Below are 20,206 nucleotides of genomic sequence, written 5' to 3' on the forward strand. Positions count from 1 at the left end.
GTCTGCTTTCTGTGTCCATTCACTGTGTGTTCTGTGTCTGCTTGTATTCTTGTCAGCAGCACTGGGAGTCTGTGTCCCTTTTTGTTGTGTCATCTTGCTGTGTCAGCTCTCCATGTGTGCGGTCCCACTCCTGGGCAGGCTGCACTTCTTTCGCGCGGGATGGCTCTCCTTACGGGATGCATTCCTTGTGCGTGGGGCTCCCATATGCAGGGGACACCCCTGTATATGGCAGGGCACTCTTTGTGCCTCCTGTACGGAAGGGCACTCTTTGTGCCTGGGGCTTCCCTACATGGGGTATACCCCTGTATGGCACGTGCATGAGCCAGCTTCACTACACGGGTCAGGAGATCCTAGGTTTGAACCTTGGACCTCCTGTGTGGTAGGTGGATGCTCTATCCATTGAGCCAAATCCGCATCCCCCATTTAATCTTGAGGTCTTGAGAGCTGGTCTCTGTCACATGTCTCTAGCACATGGACCCTTTCCAATAGCCTTGAGCTGCTTAAAAAATTGTATTTAATTTAAAAAATTGATTTAAAATTTTAGAAGAATTTTATTGGCTTAAAATTTAAAAGGCTTTGCACTATTGCTGTAACCAAACAATTCAGAGATATGTAGAAAAGGTGATGGGATACAAATTTGAGAAATCTTATAGAGGAGAGAGATAAAAAAGAAGTCACAAGACAATTGTTGTACTGGGCATAAAAGTAACCAGTTCAGGATGGAACAAGAGGTCAGATCCTCCAGGAGGGATATCTCTAGAGGAACATAAAACTGATGACTTATTTAAAAGATTTAACCAGGTGGAAAGTTATATTGAGAATCATTTTTACAGAGCAGATGGAAGTTGTGGGAAGATAGAAAACAAAACAAAGGGAAAAATGAGGCAATTATTGACTCCAAGAAGAACAAGAAGTTGTATAAGGAAAGAAATGTAATCTTAGTCATTTCTGGTCTCAGTAACAAACAGTATTTACATTTTTATAATGATGAAAGTATTGAATATGTACTTAACCAAAATTGAGATGAGAAGGATGGGGGAGGAGGGAAAGAATAAGGCTGAGCAATAGGGAGTCAATAGACAGATAATGTGTGGTTTTGTGTGTGTATGCATGTGTGTGCCTAATTGTGGAAGGGAGAGAAGTATGGGAGTAGGGAATGTAAAATAGGAAACTGCAGTTAGTTGTTATATATGTTTTAAAGTACTTTTTTACTTTAAAAAATATATGCAGATATATGATAAAAGAAATAGAAAACAAAATGAATGTAGTAGATCTATATTGTTCCATTGGAAAGCTGTTTAATAGATATTGTTAAATAAAAAAACATGCAAATTGAAATTTTTTTTTTATCTTGATAAGAAAGTTATTATTTTCATATGGAACAGTTAATGGTAGTTATCTTAGGAAGAATAGGGGATTGTTGTTTGCATAGTGTTTGAATTATTTATAATGAACATGTATTTATTATTTTTGTGACCAGAAAAAGATAAGTGTAAGACACCTTGTAAAAAAATAACTCAAATCCACACAAAACATCTGAGAATTCTTCCCAGGTTTAGAGGAGCAATGTTCCTCATATGGGGTAGAAGAATGGAATTTGAAATCTTGAACAGAGATAAGGCAGGAACTGATGTGGAGGTGGGTAAGTAGACAGAATACCCTTTGTCATTTCTTATCATGTTGAAGGTTTGTGAGAAGACTCTGTGTGTTCAGGAGAATGTAATTTGATAATAATATTACCAAATTACCAACAACAATGAAGTCTAACATTTATTGAGCTCTTTTTATGTGCTAGGCACTATGATGCTAAAGGCTTCACGTGCAGTCTTAATTAATTCTCAAAAAAACCCATGGTATATTCACTTATTTATTAAAAAATATTTTCTGAATATTTGCTATATGCTACTATTGTGCTGGGTGCTAGGGATACAGTGATAAACAAAACAATCGTGGTCTCTATCCCCCAAAAGCTTACAGTATAATGGCAGAAATAGATATTATACAAATACGCAAAAATAAATATTTAAAACACATGGAAGGTGTGACGGAATGATAGGGGGAGCCGCTTGAGACCAGTGCTCGGGGAAGGTTTCGCTTAGGTGATGTTTAGAGTGAGACCCGAAGAACGTGGAGGAACCAGCCAGGTAGAGGAAGGACCTTGAGGCAAGTGTGAACAGCTCCAGCACAGAGAACTCTTCTTTAGGAGAGGAGCTGAAAGTAGAGCAAGGAGGCTAGGTACAGAGAGTGGGGAGAGAGTGATGCCTGGTGAGACTGGAAATGAGCCACACCAGGCTGGACCATGGAGACTGGATTTAATTTTGCGTGCAATGGGAAATCTTGAAGGGTTTTAAGCAGGCAGGTGTAGGATTTGATTTGCATAAAAACTATTACTCTGGTTGTCTTGTGGAGAATGGGTTAGAGGGAGACAAGAGCAAAGTGGAGAAAGCAGTTTGGAAGATATTGCAGTTTTCCAGGTTAGAGATGGTGATGGTTGGATGTAGCATAGTGGATGAGGAGTTGGAGAGAAGTGGATAGGTCCAAGGTATATTTTAGAGGTAGAATCCGAAGCACCTGGTCATAGAGAAGCTGGAGTCAGGAATGACTTAGGCTCCTGGTTTGAACGATCTGACCGAGAAATTACACCCTTCTCCTTCTTCAGTTGAGAATACCAAAGCCCTGAGGGGTTAGGTAATTTGTCCCAGGACACAGGTGAAGTAAATGGTGTATGATGACATGAGCCTGGGTCTGTCCAAGTCCAGAGACTACACATGTAACTGACACACTGTACTGTCTTCCATCGTGCTGCTTTCTAAAAGAAGAGAAGTCTTTGTCTTTTGAATTATAATTCCTTAGACAACCATAACTCCGTTTGCTTGGTTACCAAAGAGGAAGTCAATATGTAGTTGTGTTATTTGAAGCACATTTTTGTCCTGGCACATATTGGAAATTTTAATTTGGATAACGCACTGGAAATGATGTTATTTCTTAGGCGTTTGAATTAGATTGGCAAATTCAAGTCAGTAGGACTGGAAGTAATAATCCCAGATATCCATATTCTGTTGCCATGCAGAAAACCAAGCTTCCTGCTTTTTGGTCTCTTTTGTGGATCAGGAGATGTGTCATTCCTGAATTCCTTTAAGGAGTTTTAGCAGCTCAGATGATGTTGTCAAGGGCAGTTGCCCTGGAAGAAACGGGGTTCCTCTAAAGAGATAAAAAGGAAAATGAAGTAGGTTAATAGAGACTGGAACATGAGCTTCAGAAAGAGGTCTCTAGAGCACTAACAGGCCAAAAGTAGAGGTACTGATAGCATTAAGGCAGGATTCAATTAAAAACAAATAGGGGGGAATGGATGTAGCTCAGGGTTTGAGCACCTGCTTCCCAAGTATGAGGTCCTGGGTTCAATCCTCAGTACCTCCTTAAAAAAACAACAACAACATTAAAAACCCAGATAGGTTGGAAACTTGTTGTGCATTATGAGATAATTTCTTTGATATGTTTTGATGATGTCCTGAGACTTTGTTTCTTGCTGCTATTTGTGCATGTAGTATGGTCCTTTTACTGTTACTTTACATGCAAAGATCTAGTGAGAGAAGTAAGAATATAAGAACATGGGGCAATTATGGGCTTACCTCTTTGGGCTGCTGAACAGTGAAGTAAATTGTGGCTGAATCATTCTTTTTCTTTGAGATTTCAGTTTTCTGTAAAAATAATTATGTCCATTTGGTTCACAGAGAGAGAGACAAAGAGATACTCATGCATAGATATATTCTTGAGGAAGGCAGTATAACAAAAGAAGGAAGACATCAAAGTTTTTGGGGAGGAAAGCCAGGGAGTATTTAACGAGAGGATTCAGAATCCAAGCGCCATGAGCTCTCAGACCAGAGAAGGTTTCAAGGCACTTCCTGAGCTCCAAACAGAAATGAAACACTCCAGCAAACCAGTGGGGCCTGAGGACCAGCGAGGACCAAAAGGGCAGCCTTGGAGGTGTGTGTGTGTGAAGGGAAGGAAGCGTTCTTGTCCTGCATCCAACTGTGTTCTCCTTCCACTTTAAAGAACTAACTTTAGGACAGATGGTTACTGTATTATAGTTTTTGCTTCAGATGTTTTCTAGCAATAACTAGAGGAGATTACTTGCTCTGCTTCTTCCCTGAAATTCCATCTCCCTGGTCACTATGTCATTGGTCTCCCCAAGCTTGGGGAATTATGAGAATAGGCACATCTGGCCTCAGGAATGGGTCTGCCTGCAATATGCAGTGTAGTGACACTTTTACATTAATGAAACAATACTTACGAGTATTATCAAGACCTCCCAAACTCTCTGAAATACAATGTTTTTTTTTTGCTAAAGAAAAGGTTAACAAATTTGCTGGAGTTTGGTTTCTTGTTTTGTTTGGGATGATTCATTTTGTCTTCAAGAGAAAATCGGAAATGTAATAGAAACATTTGAACAAGTGAGATGAGCCTTTCTGGTTTCTTCTCTTCAAGGGGCCTCCTTTGCAAATATCAGGGGCAGGCAGCATGAGGGAGATCTACTTGGGAATCCTGGAGTTCTAGCTAGACCATTGCTTCCATCAGTTGGATAATACTACGTTTTCTTGGCCTATTTTTCAGAACCTGGTTTCCCAGGATGTAGAGTGCTATTTAGAAATGTGCCACCCACAGGTGCTTTATTTTGGGGTGGTGGGGAATTGCTGCTGCATGGCAGAGGAGTACTTAATGCTTGATGGGGCGATCCTGTTAGTCACTAGAAGGGAGCGGAGGATTGGGGGTTACTCATGGCTTTGGTATCCTCTACTGTGGAGAGGCTGCAAGTTTTTGCCATTAGTCTGATTCTGGGCTTTCCTACTTCTCTTACATTCAAAAGAAGCCCCTGATACAGAACTATGTCCCTAACTCCCAAACTCCATTCAGCAAGTATTTACTGAACATCATGCTAATATATAGGGGAGGAGAGGAGGACATAACTTGCATTTTTAGGCTGTTTGCAATTGAGCTGAAGGGATAAGTCTTACTGATGCACCGAACGTTAGAGAACAGTGTAAAGCAGGGTTTAAGGAAACATCCCATTAAGGGTGAAAGCAGTGGAGGGCTAGGATGGTCCCACTTAGAACTTGGCAGCTCCGGCAGCCTTCTCCTCCCCTCACTGGTTTATGTCATATGGATGAGTCAGACGACTGTGGAGATAAGTTTGTAAATAATGACTGGAAAAAGCCAAAAGAACTCACCTTGTTTGGGTGATTGATCTGAGCGTACACGGTGTTCCCTGGAGACGCTGAAGCACACTCTATGGTCCCTGTGGGCTCTGCTGTTAACACGGGAAGGCACAGTCAGTGGCAGAAGGACTCTGGACTGCTCCCCCAGGGCATTGCTGGCAGGAAGTTGTTTGCGGCATTGCCCTTCCATAAGGTTCATTCAATTTTGAGTCTTTGGAGTTACTGGTTGAATCGGAACCTTCTCAGGTATGTGGCCTGGTTCTGAGCTTACCTCTTGGGGGCTAGTCTCAAGGTACCCTTCAGAGTCTTCCTTAGGCTTCATTTGTGGATCAGAACACTCCAGGGATGAAAGAGCACTGCCTACACAACAGCTAGAGGCATCTTATTGTCTAATATACTGGGGCCAGATTATTTCACATATATGAGCTTTTTATACTTTCCAAAGGTCCTTGAAGGTAGATTTGACTATTACACATTTTAAAGATGAGAAATGTGTGGCTCAGAAAGTCTTGTGCAAAGTTACATAGGAAGTAATCAGACAGGAACATGAATGTATGTCTTCTGACTCCAAATTTCATGTCCTTTCCTCTGACATTGACACTATCTTTCACTCATGGAATCAGAATCAAAGCCAACCTGATCTCAGGGCCTGTGTTTGTATCTCTATACCATATTTTTCTTTTGACTGTATCCAGTGCCCAAACCCTGGCTGAACAGTAGTGATGGAGTCAGGCAGTTTGGTTTGGGAACTTTGATGCCCTGTCCTTGCTGGAAGGTAATGGATAGGCATGAGCCCTTTACTGCACTTAGTTTCTCCATCAAGAGGGTGGGGGAAAAAAAAAGAGGGTAGAGATTGACCCTGCTTCTGCTTGGAGAAACTGTGTGGGTGACTGGTTTGCATCCTTGAGAGCCTTGTAGGTCTCACAAGGGATAGACATGCATAGCTATACATCATCTCCCCTAGCACTATGTAGTCTGCCTGAGTAATGACACTCTGAACCCCTCCTCTCTCACTATCCAGCCCGCTGGCCAGCCCCCTTCCTCTTCCATTCAGTTCCACCCATATGTTTTATGATTGGGGGTTAAGAGTCTGGAAGCTCACCAGGATACTGGGTTGGCTGAGTAGAGAAACGAAAGACACCTGGAAAATAAAATCAGGAGACTGACATCTGTGATCACAATTGCGGAAGGCCTTCCACCTCCAATCCAATGGATGTCTCGGTAGAGGATGTGGTGAGAGGGACCTGGAAAGGAAGGGCAGCCAGGCCCTGAGGCTGGGTCCAGATATCCCCATAGCACACCTCCAACAGGATATTAGCAGGTGTATGCTCATATCCCAGGGGTCATTCCAGGGGAATAGCCAAGGCAGAGTTTGCGTTCTTTCTCCCTTCACCTGTCCTCCACAAGAGATCCTTGGGATCAAAGGCCCCAGACTGTGAATCCCTGGAACCTTGAAGAGAAGTAAGAATAAAGAAAACCTGCCTATTCTTTTCTTCCAAAGAGGCCACCACACACAGATGACTATACATATCACAGGAACCACAATCATAATCCACATGGTAGCCAGGTATTGATTTTCCTCTTTCAAAGAACCTGAAAGGAGAAAAAAGTGGCATTTGAGGCACATCGAGATGAGGCCCAGAGTGTCTTTGCAAAGCCTCTGCAGAGCCTCTTTGGAGGTTGAGTGGGTTCATCTACACCCTGGGGCTCTGGGGCTCTGGGCAGGCTTTCTGGGCAATGGGAGTCCTGTGTGGCAGACAGTACAAGTGAGGCCTGAAACAGTCAAGGGAAGAAAGCAATTCTGCTTTCCCAAGGCCTTTGCGCCTGAGCTCTGAGAAGGCGGGATGGGGAGGGGTTGGGAGAAGGAAAAGAGAGGAAGCCTCTGGGGACAGTGAGCGGCTTCCTCCCACTGGGCCACTGTTTTGGGCATCACATAGGCATGATGCCACACCCTGCAGCTGCTCTGAAAGAAGCCAGATGCATACTGTTACCTTTGCAGTACCCCTGGGTAGAGACGGAGATGGATAAATTGCTGACAGGATTCTCAGCCATGCAGGTGTAGTTCTGTTCACCGGGATTCTTAGAGTTCAAGGAGATGGTGATGTTTAGTTCCCCGGATGATGATGTTTGTTTTCCTAAGTGATGCCATGTGAAGGAGACAGAGTCATTTGGATTCTCCACAGAACAGGTCAGGTGGATCTCACAGGTCCTGTTCTCAGATAGTACATAATGACTGTCAACTTGTAAGTTCCTCAGTCGTCCTGTATGTAGACAAAAAACCTGGATTAAGGGCAAATGACTTTTCTCAGCCTCTTGTGAAAAATATCCTTCACCTCAACATTGCTGTATTCTGCCTAACACTCTGCTGCGTGCTATGGTCTTTATACTCTGTAAATAACTCTGCTTGTCTTGTCTAATTAATAGGTGCAATCTCTGGGGTGACTAAATGACGAGGGATATCAGTGTGAGACAGAATAGTCAGTGGCAGAAGTGAGAAGGGAGAAATTGGGGTTGCCACTAACTAGTTGGGTAATTTTGGGCTTGTCACTTTACCTTTCTGGCCTCAGTTTTCTTAGATTAGTTTCCCTGGTTCTAAGTGAAGAAACTGAGAGGACACGTAGACAGTTCAGAGGAGCAAAGAAGTACAATATATTCAGACATTTCAAAAGACCTGTGCTGCAGAAATTTCTCTGAGCAGAGACCAGAAAATATTGCCTGGTTGGATATCAGTAGCTATGAACCAACGGGGACATGAAAGCAAACAGAAAAGGCCTCTGGTCCAGCTTTGGCCTGAGGGTTGATGTATAGGTGATCCAACAAAGAACAGAATGACTGTCTGCTTAGAAGGGTCTGAGTAATGCTTTAAATCTGTTAACTGTGTAGAAGGAGTAGAACACATGTAGTTATACCTTGCAAGAATGGAGCTTTCATATAATGGAAAGAATGTTGGATTTAGAGTCAGTAAGATCTGGGTTAGAATCATAGCTTTGCCATTTACTGGTTTTGTTACCATGGACAGACTCTTAATGTCTCCCAGCTTTAGTTTCCTCATCTGTAAAACTGGGCAATAATACCTACTTAGGTAATTATGAGACTAAATAAGACAATGAGATGATAAATATTTGGCATCCATGTCATCTCTTCCTCATCCCATGTTCATGGCTGACCTCAAAAATCTATTATGGGGACTTCAGGGAAGATGGCAGACTAGGAAGACATGGGTCTCTCTCCTCTCCCAGAAAAATAGCTAAAGGACAGGTAGAAATGGACTGCAAAAAAAATGTTCTAAGGTTTAGAACACCAGGGAAGGCTGGATGACACGCAGAAGAGAGAGAGAATAAGGAAAAGAAACACAAAGGCAAAACTGTGAATTAAAGCTGCACCTGTAGCTGCCATTGTCCTCCCCCAATCTATAGACAATTTTGAATTCCCACGCCTTAGGGCCATTAGCTATAGACAAAGGAGCTGGAAGGACCCATCTACCCAGGAAATGGGAGAGAGATGGACACAGCCTGAGGCTGACAGCTTTTGACCACATATTTGGCCTGCTGTGTTCCATGAGCCCTTCCAGACTGGGTGAGGCCATGCCATTGTTTGCCTTGGGAGCCACATGGGACTAAAGAGATCTGACCCTCTCAGTCACCTCTCTACTGCCTGGGACTGGTTGTTGAGGACACAGAGGGGAGTGGAATTATTTCCCCCCTGGGAAAAAGGAGGGGACAGCCAGCAAATGTTGTAGAATAATCTCTGAGAAAGTTTGAATTACGAGGCTCTTAGCATCCCTATAGGATCATCTATCACATTGATCCAGTCTAAGTTGCAGCAAACACACTCCAAACAGGCTTTGAACTGAGCAGGCAGTGGAAGAGGGTCATCGGCTGGCCAACCAAGGGGGTGCATGTGAGGAAACTAAAAGTAAATAAATGAGAGACTTCTTTCTGGCCTTTACAGCCTCCTTCCCCAAGGCCCTTGAAAGCTGGTTTGCAAGGTCTGCATTACTGGATCCAGGCCCAGATTTGAATGACTAACATGGACAGTCCTAAAGACTTCAAACAGGTTGAACCAAGAATCAAAGAACTGCAGTAGCACACAGCCTTCTGCCACTAAATCCCTACAAAATGAGAGAAATTGAATATTTGAGTAAACTCGCCATCATAATCCGATGCCTAGACATCAGCAAAAAATTATAAGCCATACTAAGGAAATGGAAGAAATGGCCTAAGCAAAGGAAGATATCAAAACCCTTGATGAGACTCAGGATTTGAGACAACTGATCAACATGAGTTATACAAATTTCCAAAATCAAATTAATGAGTTGAAAGGCAATATGGCTAAAGAGATAAAGAACATCATGAAGATATAGGAAAGCAGTCGTGGTTAAACTGATAGAGCTAAGGCCTACCATATGGAGGGTCCAGTGTTCAACACCCAGGGCCTCCTGACCTGTGTGGTGAGCTGGCCCATGCGTAGTGCTGCTGTGCTTAAGGAGTGCCATGCCACACAGGGTTGTCCCCCGCCTAGGGGTGCCTCACGTGAGCAGAGTGTGCCCTGCATGAAAACAGCACAGCCCGCCCAGGAGCGGCACCACACACATGGAAAACTGATGCAGCAAGATGACACAACAACAACAAAAAAAGTGACACAGTTTCCTGGTGCAACATGACAAGAATGCAAGCAGACACAGAAGAACACACAGTGAATGGACACAGAGAGCAGACAACAGAGGGGAAGGGGAGAGAAATAAATAAAGTAAATAACTCTTAAAAAAAAAAAAAGAAGATACAGAGGAAGCATAAAGAAGAATTTGAAAACCTGAATAGAAAAGTAATAGAACTCATGGAAATGAAAGACACAATACATAATAGGTGAGATTAAAAAAAAACCAAACATTAGAGGCATAGAACAGCAGACTCAAAATGATAGAAGAAAGCATAAGAGATACAGACTATAGAACAGCTAAAATTGAAGAGAGAGAAGAACAGAGAGAAAAGAATGGAAAAAATTGAGTAGGGGTTCAGGGAGTTGAAAGATAATATGAAATGCAATAAGATGCATATCATGGGAGTTCCAGAAGGAGAAGAGAAGGGAAAAGGAGCAGAAAGAATAGTTGAGGAAATAACAGCTAAAAATTTCCCAACTCTCATGAAAGCAATGAATTTACATGTCCAAGAAGTACAGAGTACCCCAATTAGAATAAATCCAAATAGACCTACTCCAAGACACATACCACTCAGAATGTCAGATGTCAAAGATAAAGACAAAAATTCTGAGAGAAGCAAAGGAGAAGCAAACCATCACATACATGGGATGTTCAGTAAGACTTAGTGAAGATATCTTATCAGAAACCATGGAGGTGAGAAGACATTGGTTTGATACCATTTGGAACTGAAAGAGAAAACTTGTCAGCCAAGAATTCTTTATCCAGCATAACTGTCCTTCAAATATGAAGGTGAGTTTAAAATATTCACAAACAAACAGACACTAAGAGAGTTTGTAAAAAAGAATCCACCTTTGCAGGTTAATATTAAAGGGGGCCTTACAGCCTGAAAGAAAAGACAGGAGAGATTTGGAGGAGAGTATAAAAGGCAAGACTAACAAGAAGGAAAACCAAAAGAAGAAAAAGATAGATTAAAATAAGGCACAACATATGAAAACCAAAGAATAAAATGGTGGAAGTAAATAATGCATTTTTACAGAATATCATAGAATGTGAATGAATTAAACCCTCCAGTCAAAGAATATAGGCTGATAGATTGGATAAAAAAAAAAAAACATGAGCCATCCCTATGCTGCCTACAAAAGAGTTCTTACACCCAAAAACACAAACCAGCTGAAAGTGAAAGGATGGAAAAAGATATTCCACACAGACTACAACAAAAAATGATACTAATATTGGACAAAACAGACTTTAAATGCAAAGAAGTTATAAGGGATACATAATGCCATCATATATTACTAAAAGCGACAATCCCCAGGAAGAAATAACAGCCACAAATATCTATGCACCTAACCAGGGTGTCCCAAAATACATGAGGCAAACTCTGGCAAAACTGAAGGGTGAAATAGACATCTTTACAATAATAGATGGAGACATCAACACACCACTCACATCTTATATAGAACAGCTAGACAGAAGATCAACAAGAAAACAGAACTTCAACAATATGATAAGCAGGCTAGATCTAAGAGACATAAACCCACTATTGCACCCAAAGTCAGTGGGTTATACATACTTCTCAAGTGCTCATGGACCTTTCTTCAGGATAGACCACATTCAGGTCACACAGCAGATCTCAATAAATATAAAAATATTGAAATTATACAAAGCGTCTGTTCAGATCATAATGAAATCAATAATAGACAGGAAAGTGGAAAATTCGCAAAAGAGTGGAGGCTGAACAAGACACTCCTAAACAATCAGTTGGTCAAAGAAGAAATTATAAGTGAAATTAGTAAATATATTGAAATGAATGAAAATTAGAACACATTTTATCAAAACTCATGGGATACAGCGAAGACACTGATGAGAGGGAAATTTATAGCCTGAAATGCCTATATAAAAAAGAAGAACTAAAATCAAAGATCTAACTGAATAGCTGGAGAAACTAGAAAAAAAAAAAACCAGCAAACTATTCCTAAAACAAACAGAAAGAAAAAAAAATAAAGATTAGAGCAGAAATAAGTGAAATAAAGAACAAAAAACAATAGAGAAAATTAAAAAAAAAACCCAAAAACTGTTTCTTTGAGAAGATCATTAAAATTGACAAATTCTTAGCTATACTAACAAAGAAAAAAAGAGAGAAGATGCAAATAAATAAAATCAGAAATGAAAGGAGGGAAGTTACAACTGACTCCACAAAAATAAAAAGTATCATAAGAGGATATTATGAGAAACTGTATGCCAACAAACTAGACAACCTAGATGAAATGGACAAATTCCTAGAAATGCTTGAACAACCTACACTGATGCTATAAGAAATACAAGAACTCAAGCCAGTCGTATTTAAAGAGATTGAATTAGTCATCAAAAATATTCCAGTAAAGAAAAGTCCAGGATCAGATGGCTTCACAGATGAATTCCACTAAGAATTTTGAGAAGAATTAACACCAATCCTGCTTAAAGTCTTCCAGAATATTGAAGAGGAGGGAAAATTATCCAACACATTTTATGAAGCCAACAACACCCTAACACCAAAACCAGATAAAGATACTACCAAAAAAAGAAAAAAGAAAATTACAGACCAATCTCTCTAATGAACATAGATGTAAAAATTCTCAAAAAATACTTGCAAAAACAATCCAAAAGCTTATCAAAAGACTCACACATCACGAACAAGTGGAAATTATTCCTGGTATGCAAGGGTAGTTCAACACAAGAAAATCAATTAATGTAATACACCATATTAACAAATTGAAGGGAAAAAAACACACATGAAGATCTTGACAGATGCAGAAAAGGCATTTGACAAAATCCAGCATCCTTTCTTGATAAAAACACTTTGAAAGGTAAGAATAGTAGGAAAATTCCTCAATATAATAAAGGGCATACATGAAAAAACCCACAGCCAATATCCTACTGATGGGGAAAGGTAAAACGTTTTCCCTCTAAGATCAAGAACAAGACAAGAATGCCCACTGTCACCACTGTTATTCAACATTGTGCTAGAAGTTCTAGCTAGAGCAGTTAGACAAGAAACAATAAAAATAAAAGGCATCCAAATAGGAAAAGAAGACATAAAATCTTCACTATTTGTAGATCATATGATCTTATATTTAGAAAATGGTGAAATGTCTACAACAAAGCTACTCGAACTAATAAATGAATTCAGCAAAGTGGCAGGATACAAGATCATCACACAAAAATCAGTAATGTTTCTGTACACTAATATTGGACCACCTGAGGAGAAAATCAGGGGAAAAATTCCATTTACAAAAGCAACAATAAGACTCAAATACCTAGGAATCAACTTAACCAAAGATGTACAGGCCCTATATTCAGAAAACTACAAAACAATGCTTAAAGATATCAAAGAAGACCTAAACAAATGGAAAGACATTCCATGTTCATGGATTGGATGACTAAATATCATGAAGATGTCACTTCTACCCAAACTGATTTATAGATTCAATGCAATACCAATGAAAATCCCAACAGCCTACTTTCCAGGAATAGAAAAGGCAATTACCAAATTTATTTGGAAGGGAAAATGCACCCAAATAGCCAAAAGCATTTTAAAAAAGAAGAGCAAAGTGTGAGGAATTTCACTGCCTGACCTTGAAACATACTACAAAGCTACAGTGGTCAAAACAGCATGGTGGAAGATGGCATTGGATCAGGTGAGCAAGGCTCATCTCTCCCACAAAAACAGCAGAGAAAGGCCAAAAGCTGCAAGGTACCTGCAGACCAGGACAAAGTTTTACAACTCCCAGGAGGGTGAGGGACAGAGAGACAAAGAGGCTGAAACTACAAGCCTGGGTTACTATGCCCCTGCAGCAACTGGAAGGGATCCCCAACCCCACCCCCAAGATATTAAGCAGTGATAAAACCCCTGGCTCATTGCAGCTGACTGAGGGGGGAGTGGATGTCTTCCTCTCTGTTAGCTGTTACAAGGGAAAAAGGAGGGGAAGTCAGGGCGGTGTTTCTTCAGTGAATTCAACCAATGGAGCCTGCTTTAAATCTCAGCTCTGGCCAGACCAAAACAAAGAAAAACATAGAGAGGTACACCTTTGTGGGCAAGTGCACCAATGGGTGCCATTTGCTGGCCAGTCTGGAAATTGCATGGACCAAAACTGTACTTGGGTCTCTCTGTTCTCTATCTTCTAAGAGAAAACATGTGCCCCATTAGTGAGTCCCTGGCACAATTTTGAATAATTTAAGCTGGGCAATTTTAAAGAATTGGGATAAGTTGAACAAAATACCAAAGAAGAGCTGTGAAAAATAATAACGATAGGCAAGAGAGAGAAATTGGCCATCAGAGTAAATTCACCAATATGTTCAAATGCCTAGACATCAATAAAAAATTACAAGCCATACTAGGAAATAGGAAGAGATGGCTCAGCCAAAGGAACAAACCAAGTATCCTGAAGAGATACAGGATTTAAGTCAATCAATGATAATCAAACAGCAATCCTAAATCAACTTAAAGAACTGAGAGAAAATATGACTAAAGAGATAAAGGATATTCAGAAGACACTGGGTGAGCATAAAGAACAATTCGAAAGTCTGCAAAGACAAGTAACAGACCTTATGGAATGAAAGACATGATGGATGAGATTAAAAATGCATCAGAGGGAAGTGGATGTGGCTCAACCAGTTGGGCACCTGCCTACCACATGCGAGGTCCTGGGTTTGGATCTTGGTGCTTTCTAAAGAAGATGAGCAGATGCTGCATCCACCATAATGAGCTAGATGCCACACTTGCTGCAAGAAGCAGATGCCAAAAGCAAGCAGATGCTGCAGCCCATGGTGAGTGGATATGGGAGGTCCTGGGTTCAGGTCCAGGTGCCTCCTGGAGAAGGCAAACAAGCAGTGAGTAGACAGATGAGAGAACCATCTGCGGGGAGGGGGATGTAAAAAATAGATTAGAGGTACATAAGAGCATATTTGAATTGATCAAAGACAGAATTAGTGATTTTGAAGACAGAACATCTGAACTGGAAAAGACAGAAGAAGAGAAAGAGAAGAGAGTGGAAAAATGGAACAGGGTCTCAGGGAATTAAATGACTACATAAAATGCAAAGACATGCATTATTAGTGTCCCAGGAGAACAAGAAAATGGACAAGGGGCAGAAAGAATATTTGAGGAAATAATGACTGAAAACTTTCCAACACTTATGAAAGACATAAATATCAATATCCAAGGACAATGAGCCCCAAACAGAATAAATTCAAATAGACCTACCCCAAGATACCTACTATTCAGAATGACAAATATCAGAGATAAAGAGAAGATTCTGAAAGGAGCAAGAGAGAAGCAAAGCTTCTCATACAAGGAAATGTCAATAAGATTAAGTGCTGACCTCTCATCAGAAACTGAGGAGAAAAGAAAGTAGCATGATGTATTTAAGGTACTGAAAGAGAAAAACTGCCAGCCAAGAATTCTGTATCCAGCAAAGTTGTCCTTCAAAAATGAAGGGGAGTTCAAAGTCTTCACAGGCAAACAAAAACTGACAGAATATGTAACCAAAAGACCAGAATTACAAAAGATAATAAAGGAAGTTCTGCAGCCTTCAAGGAAAAAATAAGGACTAGAGACATGGAGTAGAGTGTAGAAATGAAGATTAGTAGAAAGCATAAATTAAAGAATAAAAGGATAGACAATAGTACAATTTGACAACAGAAAGCCAAAGGTCAAAATGGATGAAGTAAGCAATGCCTTTACAGTAATACTATTGAATGTTAATGGCTTGAACTCCCCAATCAAAAGACATAGACTGATAGAGTGGATAAAAAAAAATATGAGCCATCTATATGTTGTCTGCAAAAGGCTGACCTCAGATGCAAGGATACAACCAGGTTTAAAGTGAAAGGTTGGAAAAACATACTCCATGAAATAGTAACCAAAAGAGAACTGAAGTAGCAATATTAATGTCAGACAAAATAGATTTTAAATTCAAAACTGTTATAAGGGGAGAAGAATGTCATTATATATTAGTAAAAGGGGCAATTGAGCAAGAAGAAATAACTATACTAAATATTTGTGCACCTAACCTCAGTGCTCTAAGATACATGAAGTACACACTGGCAAAGCTAAAGGGAGAAATAGATGTCTCTACAATAATAGTTGAAGACTTTAACACATCACTGTCAGTATTGGGTAGAACATCTGGATAGAGGATAAATAAAGAAATAGAAAATTTGAATAATATGATAAGTGAACTCAACCTAACAGATGTCTATAGATTATTGCACCCCAACACAGCAGGATATACATTCTTTTCAAGTGCTCATGGCTCCTTCTCTAAGATAGACCATATGTTGGGTCCCAAGACAAGTCTCAATAAATTTAAAAAGATTGAAATTATTCAAAATACTTTCTCTGTTCATAACAGAAAGAAGCTGGAAATCAATAATGGACAGAAAATTCATAAATATATGGCGATTAAACAACATACTGTTGTTTTTTTTTTCAGTTTATATCTATGGTATATTTTTTTTCTTAATTTATTTTTTAAAATTTTTTCTTTTTCTCTCTTTCTTTTTTAAAATGTTACATTAAAAAAAATGAGGTCCCCATATATCCCCCACCCCCTTCACCCCACTCCTCCCATATTAACGACCTGTTCCATAATCAAAAATAACATACTCTTAAATAATCAGTGAGTCAAAGAAGAAATTGCAGGAGAATTCAGCAAATATCTTGAGATAAATGAAATAAATGACAGAGAACAAAAAACCAATAGCAAGAATCAACAAAACCAAAAGTTGGTTCTTTGAGAAGATCAACAAAATCAACAAATCCTTAGCTAGACTGACAAAGAAAAAAAGAGAGAAGACACAAATATTAATAAATAAAATCAGAAATGAGAGGGAGGGACATTACTACTGACCCCGCAGAAATAAGAGCAGCCATAAGAGGATACTATGAACAACTCTATGCCAAAAGACTAGAAAATGTAGATGAGATGGACAAATTCCTAGAAACACACGAATCACCTACACTGACCCTAGAAGAAATAGAAGACCTCGACAAACCAATAACAAGCAAAGAGATTGAAGCAGTCATCAAAAACCTCCCAAAGATGAAAAGCCTAGTACAAGATGGCTTCACTGGTCAATTTTACCAATCGTTCAAAGTTGATCTAATACCAATCTTGCTCAAGCTCTTCCAAAAAATTGAACAGAAGAGAATGCTACCAAACTCATTCTATGAAGCCAACATCACCTTAATACCAAAACCAGATGAAGATACTTAAAAAAAAGAAATTTACAGACCAATATCTCTAATGAATATAGATATATAAACCTTCAACAAAATACTTGCAAAAAGAATCCAAAAGCACAATAAAAGAATTATACACCACAATCAAGTGGGTTTTATCTCAGGAATGAAATAGCTAAAAATGTCTTTAACAAGAACAAAGTTTGAAGACTCTCACTTCCTAACTTTAAAGCGTACTACTTAGCTACATTGACCAGTGGAACCAAATAGAGAATTCAGAAATCGACCCTTACATCTACAGTCAAGTGGGTTTTGACAAGGCTGTTAAGCCCACTCAGCTGGGCCAGAACAGTCTATTCAATAAATGGTGCTGGGAGAACTAGATAGCCACATCCAAGAGAAAGAAAGAAGACCCCTATCCCACACCTTATACAAAAATTAACTCAAAATGGATCAAGGATCTAAATATAAAAATAACCACCACAAAACTCCTAGAACAAAATGTAGGAAAACATCTTCCAGATCTTGTGATAGGTGGTAGTTTCTTAAACCTTACACCAAAAGCACAAGCAACAAAAGAAAAATTAGATAAATGGGACCTTCTCAAAATTCAACACTTTTCACCTCAAAGAACTTTGTCAAAAGGGTGAAAATGCAGCTGACTCAAAGGGAGAAAATATTTGGAAATCACATATCTGATAAGGGTTTAATATCTATGCTATATAAGGAGATCATACAACTCAACAATAAAAAGGCAAACTATCTGATTAAAAAATTGGCAAAAGACTTGAAAAGACAACTATCCAAAGAAGAAATACAAAAGGCGAAAAACACATGAAAGAATGTTCAACATCACTAGCTATTAGGGAAACGCAAATCAAAACTTCAATGAGATATCATTTTACACCTATAAGAATGGCCACTATTAAAAAGACAGAAAACTACAAGGGTTGGAGAGGATGTGGAGATAAGAATTTTTATTCACTGTTGGTAGAAATGTAGACTGGTACAATCACTTTGGAGGACTATTTGGCAGTTCCTAAAGAAGTGGAATAGATTTGCCACATGACCCGGCAATACCACTGCTAGGTATATACCCTAAAGAACTGAGAGCAGTGACATGAACAGACATCTGCCCACCAATGTTCATAGTGGCATTGTTCAGAATTGCCAAAAAATGGAAGCAACCGAGGAGTCCATTAACAGGTGAATTGATAAACTATGGTGTATATACATGATGGATTATGCAGCTGTAAGCAGAAATGAAGTCTTGAAGCATATGACAAAATGAATGAACCTGGAAGACATTATGCTGAGTGAAGCAAGCCAGACATAAAAGGACAAATACTGTATGATTGTTCTAATACGAACTAAATATATTGTGTAATCTCACGGGGTTAATATCCATAGTATGGGTCACCAGAAAAGAGAATGAGGTTAGAGAATGGAAAGATGAGTTTTAACTTGCGTAGAATTGGTAAAAAAGAATGTGTGTTAATCTTTGGAAATGGATAGGAAAAGTGAAAGCACAACATAAAGTTTGTAACTAGCAGGGCTATTATATGGATATGACAATGGTTGAAAGGGAAGGTCTAAAGTCATGTATATTATTAAAAGGAAAGCTAAAAAATGTAACATGGGACTGTATAGGATAGTAAAACCTCATGTGAAATATGAATATGGGTAATATTGTATACATAAGACTTTTTCTTTGAAACTTAACAAATGTATGATAATATTACAAGATGTTAATATCAGATGTGGGAACCTCTTGTATTTTTTAATGTAACAATTTTTGTGATCTATGTATCTTCAAAAAAAACAATAAAAAAAGACTTCAAATACAAAATACTACATGTTGTATGATTCCGTTTATAGAAAATGAAAGTATAAATCAATTTATAAAGATAAAATTAGATGAGTGGTTCTGTAGGGTTGGGGAAGGATAGAGGGATTGAGAGGTGACTGCTAAGGGGTGTGGAGTTTTTCTTTTTGGAGTAATGAAATTGTTCTAAAATTTTTGTGATGATGAATGCACAACATTGTGATTATACTAAAAGTCATTGAGTATACACTTTGTATAGATTGTATGGTGTGTGAATATATCTCAATAAATTAGAAGGTGGCTTTACTTTCAAAATATATCCAGAATCCAACCACATCACCTCCATTACTACCACACTGGTCCAAACCACCATCATCTGTTGCTTGGATTTTTGCAATTGCCTTTTAATTGGTGCTTTGGCTCCCACCCTTGTCCCTTACAGTCTATTCTCAGTAGAGCAGCCAGAGGGATCCTTTAAAAGTAGAAGTCAAATCATATTACTTCTCTACAAAGTCCTCTGGTGGCTCTCAATGTCATTGAGAGTAGAAGTTGAAGTCCTTATGATGGCTCTCAGCACCTTCCATGATTTGGTCCCCTATTTCCTCTCTGGATTATCCAGGTGGGCCTTAAGTCCAATGACAAGTGTGCTTATAAGAGAAAGGCAGGACAGATAGAGGAGAAGTCACAAAGAAGAGGAGGAGACAATATGACCATAGAGAAGACATGGAGTGATGTGCCCAAAGAACGCCAAAGAATGTGCACAGACTAGAAGTTAGAAGAGGCAAGATTCTTCCCTAGGTCCTCCAGAGGGAGTGAAGCCCTGCTGATACTTTGATTTCAGGCTACTGGCTTCCTGATCAGTGAGAGAGTAAGTTTCTCTTGTTTTAAGCCACCAGAGTGATTATGCCTCAATTTGCTTTCACCCTCCTATTCAGAGCATTCCCAGATTTGGTCTCTTTCTCATTACATTTACCTGCTGTGTCCTATTCTTTCAGAAACATGACTTTAACTAATCTAACATGGTAAACCTGCCAATTATTCAGGGAATCCTAAAGGTTAACATATAACCTATTTGTGGAGACATTTTTAACATATTTTGGGGGGTACCATGTCTTAACCCAAGGAACTCTGAGTGAATTTTAAACCCCATAAGTTCTCTAGCTAATAAGAATTACAGAATCTCAGGGGCTTTTAAAGTGATCTAGTCTGATTACCAATTTAATGTTTGAGTCGCATGTGAAATGTCCCTGCTAAGTGCTCTTCTGAGGTTATTCATGACATCTCCA

At 39.4% G+C, this 20,206-nt stretch overlaps 1 protein-coding gene across 3 annotated transcripts in view; it reads right to left on the reverse strand.

The window, feature by feature from the left end:
• Nucleotides 1-1,853: 1,853 nt before the first annotated feature.
• SLAMF6 (SLAM family member 6) overlaps nucleotides 1,854-20,206 on the reverse strand; it is a 50,258-nt gene continuing 31,905 nt past the window's right edge. For 2 of the 3 annotated variants that reach the window (XM_004448404.3, XM_012528881.4), the window contains exons 3-8: nucleotides 7,205-7,474; nucleotides 6,696-6,806; nucleotides 6,316-6,354; nucleotides 5,226-5,305; nucleotides 3,630-3,698; nucleotides 1,854-3,201 (exon numbers count right to left, since the gene is read on the reverse strand). In XM_004448404.3, the coding sequence (XP_004448461.1) occupies nucleotides 3,154-3,201; nucleotides 3,630-3,698; nucleotides 5,226-5,305; nucleotides 6,316-6,354; nucleotides 6,696-6,806; nucleotides 7,205-7,474 (617 nt within the window). In that variant the 3' untranslated portion in view covers nucleotides 1,854-3,153. The remainder of the gene's footprint in view (nucleotides 3,202-3,629; nucleotides 3,699-5,225; nucleotides 5,306-6,315; nucleotides 6,355-6,695; nucleotides 6,807-7,204; nucleotides 7,475-20,206) is intronic. The other variant, XM_004448405.3, reaches the window with a different exon arrangement.

This window comes from Dasypus novemcinctus, chromosome 13, assembly GCF_030445035.2.
Source record: "Dasypus novemcinctus isolate mDasNov1 chromosome 13, mDasNov1.1.hap2, whole genome shotgun sequence".
NCBI lineage: Eukaryota > Metazoa > Chordata > Mammalia > Cingulata > Dasypodidae > Dasypus > Dasypus novemcinctus.